Source organism: Myotis lucifugus, unplaced genomic scaffold, assembly GCF_000147115.1.
Source record: "Myotis lucifugus unplaced genomic scaffold, Myoluc2.0 scaffold_67, whole genome shotgun sequence".
Lineage (NCBI taxonomy): Eukaryota > Metazoa > Chordata > Mammalia > Chiroptera > Vespertilionidae > Myotis > Myotis lucifugus.
Window position 1 is genome coordinate 5,764,815 of NW_005871115.1, and position 22,842 is coordinate 5,787,656.

Genomic DNA, 22,842 nt, shown 5'->3' on the forward strand with positions numbered 1-22,842 from the left:
GAACATGGAGGTAGAAAGGGAAGAAAAATGTCATTTGTAACATTTCAGATCTCTCAAGATGTCCATGTCTCTCTCCTGTGTGATCCATACACACCCACCTGCACAGTATCTAAACACTCTGAACTGAGGGCTGGTTCACAGAACCTAACCTCGTTGGCACCAAATTCTAATGAAATGAACTAGTAAGAGCAATAAATACTTGGTGACTAGAAATGAAGTTAATGAAGAAAAGGTATTTGGTGTGAATTTTATAGCACTCAAACATTCATGCTGCACGTTCACTTACGCATTTCAAAACTGATAATTTGAGATGATGTATACTTAATTATAAATACTTGCTAAGTTAACACCCTTTTAAAAATAAAACTGTTTTCTCGTGGCAGACAAAGTGCCTGTTCCGAATCAGTCAGAGGCTTTCACAAAAGCCCTGAAAGATCTAATTTTGTAAAAGGTCCTGTCCCAAGGGAACAATGTCACCCCAGCAGCAAACTTATCTCAACCCGGCTCCATGGGGTCTCTGTAGTCATGAAGCACTTAGATTACATTACACACCTATAGAATGTGGGTGGATTTCAAGGAATAAAATAAAAGCAAAATAACTACAGGCTTTTCCATTGCAAGAAAAAAAGAAAGCAAATCTGCTCACCTGAAAACACATCGAGTCTTGCAGCCCCGGCATCTCTGGAAACAATATAGAAATGTCATTGCTGCAGTGTGAAATTGTTTTAAAAAATTACCTGATCAGAGCTCAAGGAGTTCCCCACCTGTGGGGGGCTGGCCTGGTAGTTGCTGGCCCCCTGCTGGTCGTGAGAGAAACAGCCAGCGGGGAAGAGGGGGTTAGGGTAGGGGCCCCCCCCGCCCATGCCCACGCACCAACCCTCCAAGTGCCAACTCCCCACCTTCTGTCTTTGGTGCCCCATCCCAAGTTGCAAAAAAGCCGCCCTGGCCCCCGCTCCTCTCCTCCTGGGTGCCTCCCGCTGCTCTAGATGGGGTTTTCCCCCAGATTGCCTAGGGCTGCCTTCACAAACAATGGCAGAGGTGAGTAGTTTCAACAGAGAATACAGGGCATACAAAGGTAAAAATACTTCCTATCTGGCCTTCTACTGAGAAATATGCTGAGCCCCCACCTCTATGTGATAAGATTGCTGGATGAGTTTTTCTTTTCTTTTTTCTTACTTTTCTACAATTCACAGATATTATTTGCGTGTTTTTTAAATAAAAACTTTAAAAGGGAAGGAGGAAAGGCCGAAAGATCCTAGCTTCAATATCCAGGGTGTGAGAGAAAGGAGAAAGATAATGAGGAATAAGGTCTTAGATGCAGAACAGGGTATGTTGAGGGAATGAAGGCTCTAAAAGGAAGCTCAGAATAATAAAAACAACAAGATTCTGATGGGAAAATCTGAGTCTCTTCCCAAATTTCCATCAATCCCAAGCCAAAGTTATCCTGTAGGAATCTGAATATGTGCACTGTACTTGTTCTACATGCCTAGTTTTCAAAGTTAGCCCCTTAGCTCCTTCCTCTAACCAAACTGCTTCTTCTAAGCTCCTCCTATATAGAAATTCTGGTGTTACCACTGCCATTTCTTCAGCATTTTCTGTGTATCAGGTAAGTACTGAATGAAGTATTTTTGAACTAATTTTATTATTACTATTAGGAGGATTCACTTCTAATTTTTGCCACAATCGCATGAAATGTAGGTATCATTGTTTCCATTATGTAATTATACATCATTCAAAGTACCATGTACACAATAGGTGCTCAATAACTACCCCTGTACTGAAAGTTTTCAAAGAAACTGTTTCCTCACAGAAATTCTAGGCGTATAAAGGCACAGAACAATAATCCACCTTTATAACACATTAAGTCATTTTATAATAGACTGTAATTTAGCCCAGGTCAATTTCTCTCTGAACAGCTCTTGTATTTGGCAGAGGCTCCTAAACATGCCTTCCTGTACTGCCACATATTTTCCTTATCCATTTACAGCATTCCTTTAATATCTTCCAGTTCTAAATTTGAAAACTATAGGAAATCATCAAAATCTTGAGTAAAATAATTTTTTAGAGTAACACGGGACTATATGAAGATCTTCCTTATGAGACCAACCAAGCATTTTGGCTAAGTCTATTAAACAGCTCCATTTGATGTCCAATACTACCATCTAAGCAGTGGTGGCAAAGCCAAGTGCTCACTGGGGACAGGAACTGAGGAGGTGGGGCTGGCTGTAGGGCCTTTAGGAATGGCAAAGCTGAAGGCACAGGCTGGTCCAAAGAGATTTTTTATATGGTACCTCCTATTTCTTAAACTTTACAAACAATTCCTTCTTTTCTTCCTTTTCTTTATAAACACTGTGTGCATTTTCACTACAAATCAAACAAACATGAGACAGGCCAGACTTGGTCAGGGGCTGCCAGTTTACAAATGCTGCTCTAAGAATTGCTTTATTGATCACATTTCTCTCACTCCCCTGAATCTGAACTCAATCTTTCTTTGCCAATCACCCTCTGCTGCATAAACTGTTCCTGTTGTTCTATTTCTTCTACATTCTGATTTTACCTGCCCTCCTCTGTTGAATGAATGAGTGAAACAACTTCAGAGGAGAAGACAGTTGGTAAAATAGACCAGCGTGTTCTTTCAGAGTAACAAATGTCTTCTTTCAGAGTTACAGAGAGCAAGTTGCTGAAAATGGACACTCAGTGGGATACCAAAGGATCCTTGCTTCAGAGCTGTGGGCAGAAGCAAACAGTAGCAACCCTGAAACCCTATAGAGCAGCGGTTCTCAACCTGTGGGTCGCGACCCCTTTGGGGGTCGAACGACCCTTTCACAGGGGTCGCCTAAGACCATCGGAAAACACATATATAATTACATATTGTTTTTGTGATTAATCACATTTGAGTCTTGGTCCCATCCCTGTTTGCTCCTTCTAAGTTGAGTTCAGTGCTCTCCTAACCAATCAACTTTATTATTTTTCTCCTCTCCCCTGCCTTTCTGTGATAACTGATTCCAATTTTGTGTAAGAAGGAGTTAGTGACTTTTTCCTTAGTACAGGGCACTGCTGTGCAGAAAGTTCTGGATGGCTAGTGAACTGACTACATCCTGCATTTACACCCAGTCATCTCCCTTCTTAGGCCAAAAATGGGGGACAAATGCAAAAAAGTTGAAATTCATTTGTCAACCCGTGGCAGGGAATTTAGGTCTTTCTACTGAGATCCCTGATCTAACAACTTCCTGCTACTTCCTGGGGTAGACTGCTTTCTGTAGAAAAGATAGGTAAAATCTTCCATTACAAGAAAATACAGATAAAAACAAATGCAGTGCCATATTTGATTAGCTGAAAAAGACTCACTCACAAGCCCCCACAAATACACTTAAGTGGCACTTAAACTGTTAATGAGGGTTCTTTAAACACCAGTGCCTTTGTCAGAGACAGTAAAATGGGGTAGGGGAGTTCTAAACAGACTGGACAGACTAAATTTGAATTCTAGTTCTGCCAATATCAATTGTATGACCCTGGTTAATTCATCTAACCTCTCTATGCATCAACTTCCACGTCTGTAGAATTGAAATAAGTATAGGCACCTCAGAGTGCTGTTGTAAAGATGAATGAGCTAATACCCATCTATAAGGTGCTTAGAACAGGGTCTTATGATAGAAGGAGATCAACAACAGTTAGCTATTTTCTCCTTAACTTTGCAATGCGATTTTATGCAGACTTCAATAAATGCCCAAATTTAAATCTAAATTCTCAAGACACAGTATATGTTGATATGCAGTAAAACTCAAAAACATCCAAATGACTATCTGCTGTTACATGCTTATTAACACAGAAACAGACACTCACTTTATCTGCACTTCAAGTTTGATCATAGATACAAACTGAATAATTCCTCCTCTCACCTGTTCTTTTTCCTCTAATATTTCTAATAGCAATTAAATTCACAAAATATTGCAGGTGGGGGGAAATGACATTATCATTTCATCTTTAAAAACAACAAGACTGGAATTGTGTGAGATGCCCCCAACAATCCTTGTTCACTGGTGAGCCTTACCTTGCATTATCCAGCAATTCAGCCAGGGCTCCAAACAGGAAACTGTGTGTGGTGCTGGTGAAGAAATAGAGGGAAAGCCCAACGTTTAACTCTGGAATCGGTGCAAAAGGTTTCAGAAAGTTGCAGACAAATATTCTCCAGGTCTAGACAGATAATCCAGTAAGGAGTTATTCTAGAAACAACTTTCTCAGCACCATCAAGCTTCTGAAGTTGATGCACTTTATTACAAAGCCAGCAGGGCTAAGAACACGATGGCCGAAATAGCCTGTCTACTCCTAATGAAACAAAGACTTCACAGGCCTTCCTGTACTTAGAGCAAATTGTTTTGTAAGCATTTGTTCAAGTTTATTTTGTTGTTGTTGTTTTGTTTGTTTTTTAGGTTCACACTGAGAGCTTTCAGAAAAACAGACCATTTCGGGAGCAAGAACAGGAAACAAGGAACCCAGTTTAGAGGCTATGTGGAGGAGTCCGGAAGGGAGATGGCAGTGGTTTGGACTAGTCCAGCCGTGGGCAAACTACGGCCCCGCGGGCCGGATCCGGCCGTTTGAAATGAATAAAACTAAAAAAAAAAAAAAAAAGACTGTACCCTTTTATGTAATGATGTTTACTTTGAATTTATATTAGTTCACACAAACACTCCATCCATGCTTTTGTTCCGGCCCTCCGGTCCAGTTTAAGAACCCATTGTGGCCCTCGAGTCAAAAAGTTTGCCCACCCCTGCGTCTAGTCAGTGGTAGTGGAGACGGAGTGGAACGGATGAATTTGAGTCTTTGAATCCTCGTTAGAGACAGCCTGAAGGGGACTTGATGATGGATTGGATGGTGGATTGGACAGGAGAGGTGAAGCAAGGGAGAAATACAAAATCACTCCTGTTTATACTGTGGGAATCTCAAACAAAAACGACCTGGAGGAGTGGAGAAGATACCAATTTGTATCTGATTTTTGTTTCTGCTTGTGCTGCTGTCAGTTTTGTTGTTCAGTTTCCAGACTAGTAACTGACTATGGGGTGATTTGGGGGAGGAGAGGTCTGGGAAGGATATCTGCAGAAGCTATGCAAAACTGAGGCTGAGGAAACTTCCCCAGGTTAAATTCACAGTCCTTCCTACACTGGGCTTATAATTGTTGTAAATCGCCAACTCAAAACTGCTATTTCTTCATTTGTCTTCCACCTCTGTTAACTTTTAATTAATGTCCCATCCCTTCCAGCTTGCAATTATTCTACATAATAAAGAAATAAAAACTAAATATCTGCTGAATAGTACCTGTTGTACTCATATTTTCTGTAAAAATTGCTCTGTCCCATACAGCAAGGCTGGCTAACCCTGGTTTTCTTTACACCTTTTCTGTGGTTTCAAATCTGGTGCATCCCTTGTATCAGTGATTTTCAACTGGTGTGCCACAAGAATTTTTAAAACATGCAATACCTGACTGTTTAGTCAGAAGCACTGACCTCTTTTTCTTTAGATTGTCAAATTTAAAAATGACAACAGCCAACACAACAATAGCTAGCTGGTGTGAATGCATCAAAATGATACCTACTTTTTTTGGTCAGATCAGCAAAAAACAGAAAACATTTTTTGGTGTTCTGCAAAACTTTAGTAATGAGTTTATGTGTGCATGAGATGAAAAGGGTTGAAAATCGCTGCTTTATATCAATCAGTACTTTCAGAAAATCCAAATTACTAAAAGATCCCCCCAAACAACATCACTGTGAATTACGCAGCACTCACTCCCTGCTGTGCTTTGCTGTGTGGGAAATGACAGATGGAATAGGGAACCTGTCTTCTTCCTCTGCAATCTGAGCATCTGAAATAACACCTAGTCGGTAGCCAAAACGCATCTGGGCCTGACAGAGAAGCCAGAGGGCCCTTGTAATAACCAAAATGTGAGGATTCTAACCCCAGAGAGGTCACGTTTTTGGAAATACTCTGGAGGCCGCAGACGCTGGAATCAATAAATACAAATTACTCTCCGGAGGCAACTTTAATCTTTAAAATGTCAAGATATTGGGCAGGGAAGTCACTAGAGATGGGCAACCTTGGTGGAATGAGGGTTCTCTGGCCTACAATTTTGTTAAATGATAAATGTAGGACCTTCCTGCCACTTGGCGTTAGTGGGGAAAAAATAAAAAGGGTTTAGCCTGGCCCAGAATATCAGTTTACTTTTTTTTTTATTCTTTTTAAAGCATAAGCTTCAAATAGTTTTTTCTTTTTAAAGCATCAATAACTTTGCTTTTTTCTTTTCAAAGCGTAAACAATTGTATTATTTCTTTTTTCTTTTTAAAGCATAAACAAAGAATTAAATAAAGAAATAATATTTCCATAAGTCAATGATACCAAGTTCACGTATTTCGCTAGGAGACGGTCCAAACTTTTCACGGTGAGACCCTTCCCCCCTCCCCCACCCTTTTCAGGCTCTACAGAGTCACTCACGAGTTGGCGTGGATGAAATCCAGATGCAGCTGTGCCCGCCGCAGAGTAGCATACTTGTCGCCCATGTCCTCGTAGGCGACCCACGCGCCGCTCAAAAACACGAAGGTCCAGTCCTGCAGCTGCTCGCCCACGCCCACGCTCACGCCCGGAAACCGGCTCGGCGAACGCGCGCGCCCCCTGGTGGCCAGAGCGCGAAGCTCACTGCACTGTTGGCTGGTGTCTGGCAAGATAAATTGTTGCTCAAAGGACAGCTTTGAGCCCTGGTTGGTGTGGCTCCTTGGTTAGAGTGTAGGCCCACCGCACCAAAGGGTAACCTGGTTCGATTCCTGTCACAGAGCGTTTACGTGGATCCTTCTCTCTCCCACCCCCGCCTCACCTTCTCTTTCCACTGTCTAAAAGTCAATGGGGAAAAAATATATCCTCAGGTGAGGCTTTAAAAAAAATGCCTTCTGAGCAAAACAGGCATCTGAGCTAGGCTCCTCTTCCTGACTTAAGATTATGTTGTTCCTGTCATTTTCTAACATTTTCTAGGGAAATGGAGCCCCAGGATGGGATTAGAATTTGATCAGAAATAATTACATACACACATAAAGAATGTGACAAATCAAGGTTGGGGAGCAGGAAAAAACTCATAGATGCAGAGAACACATTGATGTTTGACAGTTGGGAGAGGAGGTAGGGAGGATGGGTGAAAAAGAGGAAGGGGTTAAAAAGTACAAATTGGCAGTCTTAAAACTAGGCATGAGGATGTATAATACAGCATAGGGAATATAGTCAATAACATTGTAATAACTATAGGGCAGTGATGGCGAACCTATGACACACGTGTCAGAGGTGACACCCAAACTCATTTTTTTGGTTGATTTTTCTTTGTTAAATGGCATTTAAATATATAAAATAAATATCAAAAATATAAGTCTTTGTTTTACTATGGTTGCAAATATCAAAAAATTTCTATATGTGACACGGCACCAGAGTTAAGTTAGGGTTTTTCAAAATGCTGACACGCCGAGCTCAAAAGGTTCGCCATCACTGCTATAGGGTGTCAGATGGGCACTAGATCACTTCATAAGTTACATAAATGTCAAACCACTATGCTGTACACTTGAAACTAATATAATATCGATGTCACCTATAATTGAAAAATAAAAACCCTTTAAAAAGAATCTGTGTGGCGAGGTTGGGGCGTGTGGGGAAGGAAAGGGGCAGTTCCCCTGTGCTTGCACAGTGTGTTACAGAGCACCAGATGTAAAGGCGCCTTGTGTTCTAAGCCCCACACTTACCTTCCTATGCCTCTTGGGTTGATCATGTTTCTCCAGTTGAAGAAAAGAGAACATCCAGAGAGAGAAAGGAAGGAAGAAATAAAGGGAACCTGAGCAAAATTTAAACTATGCCTTAATGTGGAGACGTGTGTTCTCTAAGAACTTTTTCATTCAATTATTTGATGTACAGCCCAGCTCAAGGACTAAACACTCCGTATATCCCAAAAGAGAGAACTAGGCAAAGGGAAGGTGGGGGATGGGGTTAAATATAAGGAAGGGCTTTGTACACCAGCTTTCCAAATGGTGCTACTCACAAAACACTGATTACCAGCCAAGTCACCAAAACCCAGCAGAAACAGGATTTGTCAAAGATGCTGTAGAGAAAGGCTCTAGTTGAGATGAGAAATTCATTGACCTGGATGACCTCTCAATTAGGGTTAAATGACTTATAAACTAAGGAAGTTCAATAGAACTCAGCAGAGATTTTACATGACAGTTTTAAAATCGGAAGTGAGTGTCTATTAAATAAAGAACTTGAACTAGATGTGTTTGTGATTTCTGGGAATCATACAATCAATGAAGCTCTCAGGAAAGAAAAAAAAATGTCAGTTTGGGGATAGTGATTCTACTTCTAAAGAAAGAAGTTTATCAGCTACTACATTTATAGGAATCGGGAGAGGAAGAGAGAATTTGAATGACAACCCAAAGGAACATGATGCTGTACTTTAATTTGAAAACTGAAAGTAAACATAAACATTTCAAGTAATTTTCCTGATTGCATTTTTGTTTTAACTGTGGCTGCTGTGGTGGTGTTTTGCTAGCAAACTTCTCTTTACTAAGCAACTTGAGCTATCTTTTCAATGTTTCCCTCCATAGAACTTCACAAATACGATATTTCATTTTCATTTAATGGACAAGAAAAACTTGATGAGCCTCTTCTGAATTGACTTTACTATCCTAATTTCCAGCTGCTGTCTCAAAGCAGTTTACTTGGGAGGGCACTGGAGCCTCGAGCCTGTAATTAGTAAAGGCTGTAAAATCTAATTTCTACCAGAGGGAAGGGTGTGATCTTCACAGAAATACCCCGAATCTGGTTTACCTCGCACTTGCATTTGTGTTCCACACCCTGTACGACAGCAACTTTGCAGAGTGTCCTCTCCCACTCCGGGACCCCTCGGGGGATGTCAGAGAGCCAGTTTCCTCCTGATACCCACAGGCCAGGACGAGGGACCCCACCTGCCAGAGGGACCCCGCTCACTCTGCAGACACCAGGGAGGGATTGAAAAAGGTTGGCCTCAGGGCATGTCCAGCCCATGGGCCCAGTTCCACCCCACAGGCCACCTTCTAAGTAATTTCCTTTCAATGTGCATGAATCTGTGCCCTGGGCCACTAGTTCCATGATAAAAATACTGGAGCAATAGAAGGGAGGAGAAATTTAAAATGAGAACATAATCTGCTCATTGTATGCTTAATCCTGATTTTAAGAATAGTTGATTTGGGATAAGAGATTGAACTCTTTCTGATGTTTACATTTCAGCTTTGGGAGAATCACCTACTTGTCATAAATGATGGCTCAAATCTTTCAAACTACATACTCCCCTTTTATTTCTTTTTTTATAATCTGTTTTCTTTAATTTATTGGAGTTACATGTCTAACAAAATTATACAAGTTTCAGGAGCAGAATTTCACAACACGTCTTCTGTGCACTGTATTGTGTGTTCACCACTCTAAGTCAAATCTTATTCCACCATATCCCCCCAAAACTCTCCTCCACTTCCTACCACCAGCCTCACCTCTGGGAAACACGGTTGTCTGTCTCCATGAGTTCTTCTTTCTTTCTTTTTTTTTTTTAGCTCAATCCCTTCATCTACACCCATCCATTCCCTCAACCACGCCATTTCTGACAGATCAGCCTGCTCTCTACCAATCTGTCTTTATTTTGCTTGTTAGTCCATTGTGTTCATTAGATTCTACATATGAGTGAAATAATATAGTACTTGTCTTTTTCTGACTGGCTTATTTCACTTAGCATAATGTTCTCCAGTTCCATCCATACTCTCCCTAAGAGTAAGATTTCCTTCTTTTTCTTTCTTTTTTTAAAATATATTTTATTGATTTTTTACAGGGAGGAAGGGAGAGGGATAGAGAGTCAGAAACATCAATGAGAGAGAAGCATCAATCAGCTGCCTCCTGCACACCCCCCACCGGGGATGTGCCTGCAACTAAGGTACATGCCCTTGACCAGAATTGAACCTGGGACCCTTCAGTCCCCAGGCCGACGCTCTATCCAGTGAGCCAAACCTGTCAGGGCAGATTTCCTTCTTTTTCATAGCCGAGTAATATTCCATTGGGTAAATATATTTCAGCTTTTCTTATCTACTAATTTACTGATGGACACCTGAAGTGTTTCCAAATGTTTGCTTTGGTAAATAATGCTGCAATGAAATAGGGGCACATATAGTCTTTCAAAATAGTGTTTCAGGTTTCTACTAATAAATTCCCAGAAGTGAAATCACTGGGTCATAAGGCAGTTCTTTTTTTTTAACCTGTTGAGGAAACTCCATACTGTTTTCCACAGTAGCTGCACCAGTTTGCATTCCCACCAGCAGTGTATTGGGGTGCCCCTTTCTCCACATCCTCGACAACAGTTATTTGTTGTATTGATGAAAGCCATTTTGACAGGTATGAGGCAATATCTCATTGTGGTTTTAATTTGCATTTCTCTGATAATTAGTGATGCTGAGTAACTTTTCATATGTCTATTGGCCATCTTTATGTCATCTTTGTAGAAACAGGTCATTTGCTCATTTTTTAAATTGGATTGTTTTATTTTATTTGGTGTTCAACAGATATTTAGTAAAATCCTTCTGCTTTTACTAGCACCAGGGCATAGTTGGCTTTATAAATTTTGGATCTTAACCCCTTATCAGATGTATCATTGAATATGTTTTCCCATTCAGTGGGCTGTCTTTTCATTTTGCTGATGGTTTCCTTTTTAGTTTGATGTAATCCAATTTGGTTATTTTTTCTTTTGTTTCCTTTGCCTGAGGAGATATATCAGAAAAAAATATTGCTATGAAAAATGGCCAAGATTTTACTGCCTATGTTTTCTTCTAGGATTTTTTGTTGTTTTGAGTGTAACATTTTAATCTATTATCCATTTTTAGTTTATTCTTATGTATAGTGTAAAAAGATGACCTATTTTCACTTTTTTTTTTTTTTGCACATATTGGTCCAATTTTCCCAACACCATTTATTGAAAAGACTATCTTCACCCAATTTTGTTTTTTTCCCTCCTTTGTTAAATAGTAATTGACTATAAAGGGGTAGGTTTATTCATGGACTCTCTATTCTGTACCATTGATCTTTTTGTCTTTTTTTTTTCTGACAACACGAGGCTGGTTTGATTACTATAGCCTTGTAGTATAGTCTGATATCAGGTAGCATGATTCCTACAACATTGTTCTTTTTTCTCAAGATCCTTGTTGCTATTCTGGGTCTTTTGTGGACCTATATACATTTTTGGAATATTTTTCTAGTTCTGCGAAATATGCCATTGGTATCTTGATAGGAATTGTGTTGAATCTGTAGATTGATTTGGGTAGTATAGACATTTTAATGATATTAGTTCTTCCTATCCATGAACCTGGTATATCCTTCCACTTATTTGTGTCTTCTGCAATTACTTTCTTCAGTGTCTTATAATTTTCTGAGTATAGGTCTTTTACATGCTTGGTTAAATTTATTCCTAAATATTTTTTATTTGTTTTGTTATTGTGAATGGGATTATTTTTTTAGTTTCTTTTTCTGATAGTTCATTATTGGTGTATAAAAATGCAACTGATTTCTGGATATTTAATTTAAATACTGCTACTTTACTGAATTTGTTTATCAGCCCCAGGTTTCTTTGTGGAATTACTAGGGTTCTCTATATACAATATCAGTATCATGTTATCTGCAAATAATGAGTGTTACTTCCTCTTTCCCAGTTTGTGTGCCTTTTATTTCTTCTTCTTGTTTGATTTCCTTGGCTAGAACTTTCAGTACTATGTTGAATAAGAGTGGTGAAAACAAACACCCCTGTCCATTTACAAAGGTTAAATCCTCTTGTTGGATTGTTCCTTTTATGATAATGTATTGTCCTTCTTTGTTTCTTACTATAGTTTTAAAGTTTATTTTCTCAGATATAAGTATTGCTACTGTAGTTTTTTCCCCTATTCATTTGCATGACATATCTTTTTCCATCCCTATACTTTTAGTCTGTGTGTATCTTTTGTCCTGAGGTGAGTATTTTGAAGACAGCATATACATGGGCTCAACAACTGAGCCATACTGACTGGGCTACGTGGATCTTGTTTTCTTATCCATTCAGCTACCTTCCAGGTCTTGTATATCTTTTTCCTTCACCAGATTAAGGAAGTTTTCAGTCATTATTTCTTCAATTAGGTTTTCAATTTGCTTTCTCTCTTCTCCTTCTAGTGCCCCTAAGATGCAGATGTTGTTATGCTTCATGCTGTCCCTAAGGTCCCTTAAACTGTCCTCATTTAATTTTAATTTTTTTTGCTGCTACTGCTTTTATTGTGTGTGTGTTTTGTTTTGTTTTTACCTCGTCTTCCAAATTGCTGATGCAATCGTCTGCTTCATCAAGTCTAATGCTTATTCCTTCCAGTTTATTCTTTATTTCAGATATGGCATTCTTCATTTCTGAATGGTCCTTTTTTATGGCTTCTATGTCATTTTTTCATGTTGTTGGTCATTCTTATAATCATTACTCTAAACTCTATATCTGATAAATTGCTTACCTCCATTTCATTTAGTTCTTCTGAAGAATTCTCTTATTCTTTCATTGTGTTTCTTTGTCTTCCTCTTCGTGTTTGTTTCTATGTATTAGGTAGATCTGTTATAACTCTCAGTCTTGGGATGGTGTCCTTATGTAGCAGGTGACCTGAGGGCCCCAGTGGTGGGGTCACCCTGATCATCTCAGCTGGGTGCTCTAAGAATGTCCCTTATGTGCATTCTGTCAGCCCTTCTATTGTAATTGAGTCTTGATTGCTATTGGCCCATTCATGTGTGGGATCAACCCTCAGGCTAGCTGACAGTGAGGCTTAACCCCCAACATAGTGTGCAAGCTGCTGTGCAGGTACTGATCACACAAAGTGGAATTTGCTTCAGCAGGTTTTGTGCCTGCCAATATCTCCCTGTGGATATGCTGCTTGTGAAGCTGTTGGATCATGCTCAGTTGTTTTCTAAAGCTGGCCACTGGGTATGTTGATTCTGGGTCTCTTCAGAGGGACTCTGGTTCATGCCAATGTCAGACACTGTCTGTGACTGGCCCTGGGCAACCAGTTTGGAACCCACAGCATCTGGCTCCCTCTGCTAGGCCTGGGAGTATGTGGAAAGGACCAAGATGCATACCAAGTTCTGCTTTTACTAGCACCAAGTCAAGGAGCATGTCAGCAAAAATCTCAAAGCACCCAGAGATCCGCCTCTGGTAGTACTTTTTACCAGGGCATAAGCTCTACAGAGTGGGAGAAGGGAGATTCCAATGAGCTGGGCTATTGCTTCCCCCCAGGCTGATGCTTCATGGAAGCAAGTATTCTGCCTGAGAAGGATGGCTTCTGCAGTATGGGGAAGGTCTCAGCACAAGGATCCTAGCAGCTGACCTCTGAGGTCTCTCCCCAGTGCCACTAACCCCATCCTCTTCTCATTCATCTCTAGTCTGTTCTTCTCTCCTTCCACCAGAGCCCAGGGTGAGTGGCTGTAAATGAAATTTTATTCATTGGCCTTTTACAAGGGTGCCTGTTTTTCTAGCCATTTCTTCCTGGTGGACAGAAACCCTACTGCTTTTCACAGCCAAATGTTATGTGGGTGCCTCTTCTGGTTCTGGTGCTCTGGACTAGGGAGCTCAGCTTGGGGTTAAGATCCCACAGTTCTCAGGAGGAACCCTTCCACAGCTGATATATTACTCCAGAATTTCAGCTGCTTCCCATGAGTGCCCACGAATGCCTCTGCACTTCCTACCAGTCTTGATGTGCCCTCCTCTGCAAGTCCTTAGTTATAAAGCTTCTCTCCAGCTAGTCTTCAGTTGATTATTCAGGATTACTTTAGTTATAATTCCAGTTTGGTTCTGGGAGGAGGTGAGTGTAGCTTCCACCAAATCCACTGCTATCTTGGATCCATTCTTTTTTCTTTTTGCTGCTCTGGATTGTCTTCCAAATTACTGATTCAACCATCTGCTTCATCCTACCTACTGTTTATTCCTTTCAGTGTATTTTTTATTTCAGATATTGTATTATTCATGTCTGACTGATCTTCTTTTATGGTTTCTATGTTCTTTTTCATGCTGTGGAGCATCCTTATAACCATTAATTTGAACTCTATATCTTGTACATTGCTTGCCTCCATTAAATTTGTTTTTATGTATTAGATAGATCTGTTCTGATTCCAAGTCTTTGTGGGTTTGTCTTATGTAGTAGGTGTCCTGTGGGGTCCAGTGGTGTATTCTTCTTGATCACCTGAGCCGGGTGCTCCAGAAATGTTCTTCGTATGAGTTAGGAGGGCCCTCCTGATGTAATTGAGTCTTGTTTGCTATTGGCTCTTTCAAGTGTGTGATCTACCCATCTGGCAGAATCGACCCAGACTGGCTGACTATGAGGCTCAACCCCAACTGTACTGTGTGAGCTAATGTGCAGGTGCTGACCACACGAAGCAGAATTCACCTCAGCAGGTTCTAATTCCCATCGAGATTTCCCTTTGGATATGCCACTTGTGAAACTTACTGGATCCTTCTCTTATGTTGTCTGAATCTGGCCACTGGGTGTGTTGTTTCTGGGTCTCTTGGGAGGAACTCTGGTGCACGTCAATATAAGACGTTGCCTATGATGGGCCTTGGGCAACCTGCTTGGAGCTACAGGTGATCCACAGTTGTGGCTGCTTCTGTTGGGCCTGTGGGAAAGGCCAAGCTGCACACCAAGGCCGACTTTCAACAGTACCAAGCATTGGGGCAGAGCATCAAAAGTCCCAAGGCTCCTCAAGATCTGCCTCTGCCTATCTCCACCTGCCAGATGCCTGTTAGGATTAGTCGTTGAAAGAGCCTCTGGTGGTACTCAAGTTGCATGAGGTAGATTTACAGTGAGTCACCAGGTAGGGGTAAGTATTGGGCACCAGATTGATACAGGTTCAAACTCGGTGCCAATGAAGACTCTGAGGCCACACAGCAAATGTCTCTAGGTATCTCAAGTCTAGCTGCCACATGCTGAGTGCTTGCACACCGTTGTAGTGGGGCGGGGTGTCAAGGAGTCATCAGGGTGATGCCAACAGAGTTTATCAGTCCCAAACAGGCCAAAATTTTGCCATGTGAAAGGAGGACTCTGCTTTGGTCAGGCATGCAAGAGAGGAATGGCCCCTCTTCTGGAGCCACACATCTCAGTCTGTCTCAGATTCTGCCAGGAGGAGACAGAGCTCGGAGGGTGAGGCTGTGAGAGTCAGTAGGATGAAGCTAGGAATCAGGCAGGTGGAGCCTTTGGAGATCATAGGGTGGGTCTGCAGAGATCCCACCCAAATGTACCCCAACTGTACCGTCTGAAACTGTACAGTCTGTCCAAATGTACCCCAACTGTACTGTTCAAAACTGGGGGGAATGCTCCTCCAAATCTGCCAGGAGGACACAGAGTTCGGCAGGGTGACCAATCAGACTGCTAGAATCTGAGACAGACTAAGATGGATGGCATCTGTAGGATGGGAGAATGACTCAGCACAGTGATCCTGGTGGCTGTCCTTCCAACTCCCTCCCCAGAGCGACAAATCTCAGACTCTTCTCACATGACACTAGTTCGCTCTGCCCGCTCTATGCTGGAGCCCAGCGTAAGTGGCTGTGAATGAGATTTTGTGTGTTGGCCTTTTAAGAGGGTGCCTGTGTCTCTAGTGGACTTCGCCTCTCCCTGATGAACAGCAACCTTGCTGCTTTTCACAGCCAGATGTCATGTGGATATCTCTTCCCAGTTTTAGTGCTCTGGGTTGGGCAACCTGATTGGGGTTTATTTTTATTTTATTTTTATTTTTTAGTAAATCTTTATTGTTCAGATTATTTATTACAGTTGTTCCTCTTCTTTTCCCCCATAGCTCCCCTCCACCCGGTTCCCACCCCACCCTCCGCCCTCCCTCACCCGCCCCCACTGTCCTCATCCATAGGTGCACGATTATTGTCCAGTCTCTTCCCACATCCCCCACACCCCTTTCCCCCCCAAGAATAGTCAGTCCATTCCCTTTCTATATCCCTGATTCTATTATATTCACCAGTTCATACTGTTCATCAGATTATTTATTCACTTGATTTTTAGATTCACTTGTTGATAGATGTGTATTTGTTGTTCATAATTTGTATCTTTACCTTTTTCTTCTTCTTCCTCTTCTTAAAGGATACCTTTCAGCATTTCATATAATACTGGTTTGGTGGTGATGAACTCCTTTAGCTTTTCCTTATCTGTGAAGCTCTTTATATGACCTTCACTTCTGAATGATAGCTTTGCTGGATAAAGTAATCTTGGTTGTAGGTTCTTGGCATTCATCACTTTGAATATGTCTTGCCACTCCCTTCTGGCCTGCAAAGTTTCTGTTGAGAAATCAACTGAAAATCGTATGGGTACTCCCTTGTAGGTAACTGACTGTCTTTCTCTTGCTGCTTTTAAGATTCTCTCTTTGTCTTTTGCTCTTGGCATTTTAATTTTGATGTGTCTTGGTGTGGTCCTCTTTGGATTCCTTTTGTTTGGGGTTCTCTGTGCTTCCTGGACTTGTAAGTCTATTTCTTTCACCAGGTAGGGGAAGTTTTCTGTCATTATTTCTTCAAATAGGTTTCCAATATCTTGCTCTCTCTCTTCTTCTGGCACCCCTATAATTCAGATGTTGGTGTGCTTAAAGCTGTCCCAGAGGCTCCTTACGCTATCTTTGTATTTTTGGATTCTTTTTTCATTTTGCTTTTCCAGTTGGGTGTTTTTTGCTTCTTCGTATTTCAAATCTTTGATTTGATTCTTGCAATCCTCAAGTCTGCTATTGGAACTCTGCATAATATCCTTTATTTCAGTCAGTGTATGCTTAATATCTAGTTGGTCCTTTATCATAACCTCGAGGGTCTCACTAGATTTCTTGAGGGTCTCACTACAATTATCGGCGGTTTCTAGAAAGTTCTTGAAAAACCTTAAAAGTGTGGTTTTGAACTCTATATCCAGTAGTTTGCTTTCCTCTATTTCTGTCATTTGTGTCCTGTTTCTTTGTCTCCGCATTTTTTATGCTTCCCTGTGTTGATAGAGTGGCTTTGTGTGCTAGGTGTCCTATAGGGCCCAGTGGCTCAGCCTCCCCAATTACCTGAGGTGGACACTCTTGGTGCACCCCTTTGTGCACAGTCTTATTGTAGTTAAGCCTTGATTGCTGTAGGTATCACTGGGAGGAATTGACCTCCAGGCCAATTGTCTGTGAGAATCAGCTGTGTCTACGATGGGAGAACATCTGTGCTGAAGACACCCTTATGAGGCAAGACTTGCTTCAGTGGGGCTTTGGTGCTCACTGAGTCTGCCCCCTGAGTGTGTCCCTTATGGATCTGAGGAGTTGTAATTAGATGGTCCCACTCTGACCACTGGGTACATGGGCTCTTGGATCTAAGGAGGTGCTAATTTAGCCTCTGCCTGAGGCTACCCAGCAGGAGCTATGGAGAGATCTGCAGATTCCCCTTCCTTGTTTGGGGTTTGGAGGTGCCCAAATGAGGCCCAGCTATGAAGAAATGCAAGCTGCTGTGGGGCCTTGGGCCTTCTCTTGGAAGTTCTGGCTCTGCCTGGCCCAGCTGCAGTTTGTTAGGTAATTTTCAGATTGCAAAGGGCCAGGGCATTCATATGCAAAAGCCTCTGCCGCAGCTTGGGTGGGGCGGGGTCTCAGGGGATCAACAGGTCGGAGCAAGCAGCTATGGCTGATCCTCAGTCCTGCCCTAAGGGGCCCCGAGTCTCAGTGTCCCAGTAATTGCTGCAAGCACCTTTGAGAGAAAGCCACCCTCGAGTTCCAAGTTCTGCCCGCTGCCAGACAGTCCAGTTTCTCCCCGTATGAGTCTAGGTCCCCAGAGACTCACCCGGAACTAGAGTTCAGAGCAGTTGGGGGCTTGTGGCTCCCTCCCGATTCAAGGGCGGGGGGAAAAAAGGAGACATATGTAATACTTTTTGTAATACTTTAAGCAATAAAACAATAATAATAATAAAAAAAAGACAGCCACATCCTCAGTTGCCAGCCCTTGCCGCATGGACCTCTGTACCTCTGCACTCCACCTCCGCAGCTCGAGTCTCAGTGTGCTTTTCTCTTTCCTTCTAGTTGTAGAATTTCCACTCAGCCAGCCTTCCTGTGGTTCTGGATGATGTTCATTTTGTCTTTTAGTTGTATTTTTGAATTTGTTGTGGGAGGCAGCCCTGACTTGGGGTTTAGACCCCACGTTTTCAGGAGGAATCTCCCCACAGCTAAGCTATCCCTCTGGAACATCAGCTGCTGCCTGTGGGAGCAGGACCAGCCCTTTTCACATCTCTACTCTTCCAATAAGTCTTGGTATGGCTTCTTTGGTATATCTTAAGTTATAAGACTTTTGTTCAGCTAGTCTTCAGTTTTTTATTCAGTATGATTTTTCTATAATTTAGTTGTAATTGCAGCTTGGTCCTGGGAGGAAATGAGAGTAACATTCACCTCCTCCATTGCCATCTTATGTCTCCCTTTCCCTTTCATTTCATTAACATTGTATGAATCAACATTTCATTACTCCTCACAAACATGTTAAACTGAAGACAAAGGTTATACACATAAAAAACAGATGCTTATTCTGACAAGCCATCCAAAATTGTATGCTGTTTTCAAAAAACTATAATTAAGAACTGACAATGACAATGTTGTAATAACTATGTATGGTGCCAGGTGAGTACTGGAAATACTATGTATGGTGCCAGGTGAGTACTGGTTCATAGGTCGACGCTCAACCACTGAGCCATGCCGGCCAGGCACCCTGATAGCTTCTTTAGCTGGAAAGGTCATCTGTAGAAGACTTGCAATAAAGTGGAAAGGAGACAACAGAGATGAAGACTACAGTGGTGTCAGTGGAGAGAAAAAGATGAATATGAAAGGTCTTAATTAGGAAAATTCAGAAGCAGGCATTTCTAAATGGAATCAACAGATAATAGCAAACATAGTTGGAAAATTCAAGTTTGAGTGGCTTAAGTTAGTTCTCCAGGGATCTGAGAAAAGCAGAGAGGATAGAAGGGGCAAAAGTTGCTCCACAGTTTTCAGCTTGAAGTCCTGAGGAGACTGTGTTGCCATTGACAGTATTGGATAAGTCACAAAAAATTACCAGTTTAAATGATGGAAGAGAATGAGTTCATTGTTGTCATGTTAAGGTTTAGCATTAAATAGCACATCCAAGTAGAGAAATGTCAATGCTCTTCAAAGAAATATATGGTTTTTCTGTCTTCAATGGAGTTAGCTAACAGGCTATCGTTTTCAATAAAATATAATTTTGCAATGTGGAAAATATTGGTGAATTTGTCACCAGACAGGGTCCAGGCCTGGAGTGCGTCTGCCTAGAGCACTCTGTAGTGTGTGGATTCTTCACTTTGTGCAGGAAAAATTTCACAACACATGTCCAGGTGCTCTGGAGAGTATGTTTATTAAATCCGGGGACAGTGAAACAAAGGAAGGTCTTAGGATAGAGGAAGCAACAAGAGAAAGCCTAGGCAGTGCTCTGCTTTGGCTAGAAATGTTATAGGAAAGCAGTGAGCCACGGTGGGCTGCTTTTAGCTCACTGAAAAGTCAGAGAAAAGGGGGCCTTGGAACAGGTTCAGGGGGTTAACCCCGGACAAGCTGCACTGCCTGCTGCTACCCTGGTTGCAAATCTTGTGGGAGCCCTTGGAGTTTAGGAGAGAAAAATAAAGATGTGCCTGGAGAGGGAAGAAAAGTGGGGCACGTGTGGTTCCAGAGAGAGCCCACGCTGGCGTCCTTTGTCTTTCGTGCTTTTATCTCTCTTCTGCTGATGGGAATTCTAAGGGAGGTCTCAGGGAGGGTCTTAACAGAATTTGATTAGTTTCCCAGGTGTATCCTTCAATATGTTGATTCATCAAAATGAGCATGTAGGGGAGTTTGGGATCATTCTCTGGTCAGCTTCACTGCTTTATTTTTATCATGAGTCTGTCAGGCTCTAGTTGGATTTTTTATTTATTCTCCTGAGTTCATCCATCCTTGGACATGGTTGGCAGAAGTGGTAGTAATTGGGTCTCTGTTACCTCTCTGCCTGGCCAGGGTAATTTAGCTATTTATTGTTTGGTTAGGGACAAGAGGTATAAACCATTTGCTCTCATGTCCTGGGTTGGGGAAGATAGGGTCTTGCGATTCACTAGCTGGCTGTAAATTGGTCAAATTATTTGACCTTGTTTAATTACCCTGTCTCAGTTTCCCCATTCTACTTGCCAAGAAATGTTCTTAGCTTCTTACTATCCTGCCTCAAAGTTATTGAGGCTTGTAGGCCTGAAATGAGAGACTGAGAGAATCATTAGAATAAGAGAAGTTAAATATACCAGAAAAGAAAGGAATACATGGGGAAAGGCAAAATTTTGGGACATAAGTTAGTATTTGTCAAGACTGAACAAAAAAATAATCTATAAAGAAACTTTTCTGTACAGAACCCCCATTTACATACTAATGTTTAATTTCTGAGTTGAGACTATATGTATGTCACCTCAATAGATTGCCAAGTGTTAACACCAGCCTTGACCTAAAAAGACAAGGCAGCCTTTTCTATAACTGTATTTCCTGGGATTTGTTCATAGAAAATGAAGGGAAAACTCTATGTTTTCATTACCTTTCAACCAAACCTTTAAAAAAAAAGCATTGCAAATAGCCAAATTTAGTGTATTTACATTAGAATGCTAATAGATGAAACAGGTCACATTGATCTTTGGGGCACTCTGTAATGAAAGTATTTTTAAAAGTTCAAAGGTAGGAAAAAACCTCACACATGTAAGGAGGACTTGTACCCTGACCTTTGTGCACAGCGCTTACAGACGTGCAATGAATCACTGGTAATTCAAAGGAGGAGGTAAACACATTTTTCCTGCTGTGGCAAAAAGAACACCTCTTGAAATTTCTTATCTAACTCAAATTGCCGGCCTTTGAAATGAAACAAATTGTCTGGCATGTTCCCCAAGAAGACTTTTCAGTCTGGGGACCTTTCTTACCCATAATTATGTTATCATCCCCTCATATTATATCACAAAAGCATCTAGAAAATGCCTGGTATATTTTAGACACTCAAATAAACATTTATTTCTAATGTAAAATTTGCTATCTAATATATCTTTTTACAATCATATTTCTCTGTGTCAAATTGCCAGACTTCTTTTATTTGAGATAAGGGCAAAAATATTATAATTAAAAAATAAAATTAGAGCAAGCAGTTTTTGTCTATAACCAAAGCTGCACAAAAGTGTTTGAATGGTTTTGGTTTAATTTATTTTATTGCTGATTTTAAATTATTTTTGTTTCATCGTAAATATGACAGTAAAGTAACATAAACATCCAACATGTAGAAGAAATGAGCCTGTGACGTGAAGTCAGGGATCTTTCACTATCAGCACAACACTACCATCTTTTTATTTATAGCCTAACATTTTTTCAACAAGGCATAAAGCCTTTCATTTCACACATAGTGCTGGGAGAAATAATAGGGTTGTTGGAGGAGAATTACTGAATGTGGGCTGAATGTAGAAGTAGCTAGTTGCAAGCTGAAATACTGATGTTTTCCTATTATTTGGCTCAGGGGTGTTTGGTGGGTACCCCTGTCTGGGATGGGGACTGGCATAGTGTCCAGAAGGGGAGACTTGGTCTTAGACCGCCGTGGGCAAACTATGGCCCGCGGGCCGGATCCGGCCCGTTTGAAATGAATAAAACTAAAAAAAAAAATAGACCGTACCCTTTTATGTAATGATGTTTACTTTGAATTTATATTAGTTCACACAAACACTCCATCCATGCTTTTGTTCCGGCCCTCCGGTCCAGTTTAAGAACCCGTTGTGGCCCTCGAGTCAAAAAGTTTGCCCACCCCTGTCTTAGACCTTTTCCTTATGGTGTGGTTCATGATGGAGCTCTATCATTATCTTCCTGGGTCTAGTGACAGATAGCATGTAATGCTATTGGAAAACATCTAATCAACAAAAACAGGGCACCAGGCTTTCACATGAAGTATGCATATGGGAACTAAGAGACCAAAAAATCTCTCAGGTTTCCAAATTCCACAACTTTTCACTCCAAATCATTCAGCTTTGGTGTGGCACAAGTAGGTTGAGGGTGGGTATTGCAGCATTTGTTTAGAGCTTGAATCCTTTCCATGGTAGCTTCCAGGCTTTTCTTTTCTTTTTAAATGTATTTATTGATTAAGTTATTACATATGTGTCCTTATCCCCACATTACCCCCCCACCCCCCATCAGTCTCTGTGACATGTTTCTCTCAGTCTCTTTTTCCTTGGGGGGCTATCTCTTCTGCTTTAATTCTTTCTCTTATTGCTCCCCATTGACAGAAGAAGCACTCTCTACCCTCTGATTACCAACCATCAAATTGGTAAGTAGGGTTGTTGTCTCTATTTAGATCATCACTTTCTGATGAAGCTAATCACCCTATCATTTAAGGACACCCCCCCCTCCAAAGACTAGGTAGTCTCTTACCAATTAAAAAGGATATTTGGAATGAATAGCACCACTCCAAAAGTGGTATTTTCTATCTTCTTGTACCTAACCCTTGCAGACAAAATAGCCCCATAAATACCAGAGATGATAGATAATTATCATTACCACCTTCCCACTGGCAGGATTTTCCCAGAGAAAGAGGCATGCCATCATATGTCAAGGAGTTCAAGAGGCTGGGCTCCTTAGACTTGCTGGATTTACTTAATTTTTGACCATATTATTTTATTGACTTAGGGTTTAAAATTTTTTCCAAGACAGGTAGGTGCATGATAGGTTTATAGTTGGTCATATATGTATTCTTTCTGTCTTTAGTCAGCCCCTAGCGCAAACAGATTCCCAATTTCTGTC

General features: G+C 41.3%; 1 protein-coding gene across 1 annotated transcript in view; it reads right to left on the bottom strand.

Moving 5' to 3' along the window:
• MORC1 (MORC family CW-type zinc finger 1) overlaps positions 1–6,607 on the bottom strand; it is a 138,697-nt gene extending 132,090 nt beyond the window's left edge. Inside the window, exons 1-3 of the mRNA XM_014457002.2 lie at positions 6,484–6,607; positions 4,052–4,105; positions 647–681 (exon numbers count right to left, since the gene is read on the bottom strand). Of these exons, the coding sequence (XP_014312488.1) occupies positions 647–681; positions 4,052–4,105; positions 6,484–6,548 (154 nt within the window). The 5' untranslated portion in view covers positions 6,549–6,607. The remainder of the gene's footprint in view (positions 1–646; positions 682–4,051; positions 4,106–6,483) is intronic.
• Positions 6,608–22,842: the final 16,235 nt, after the last annotated feature.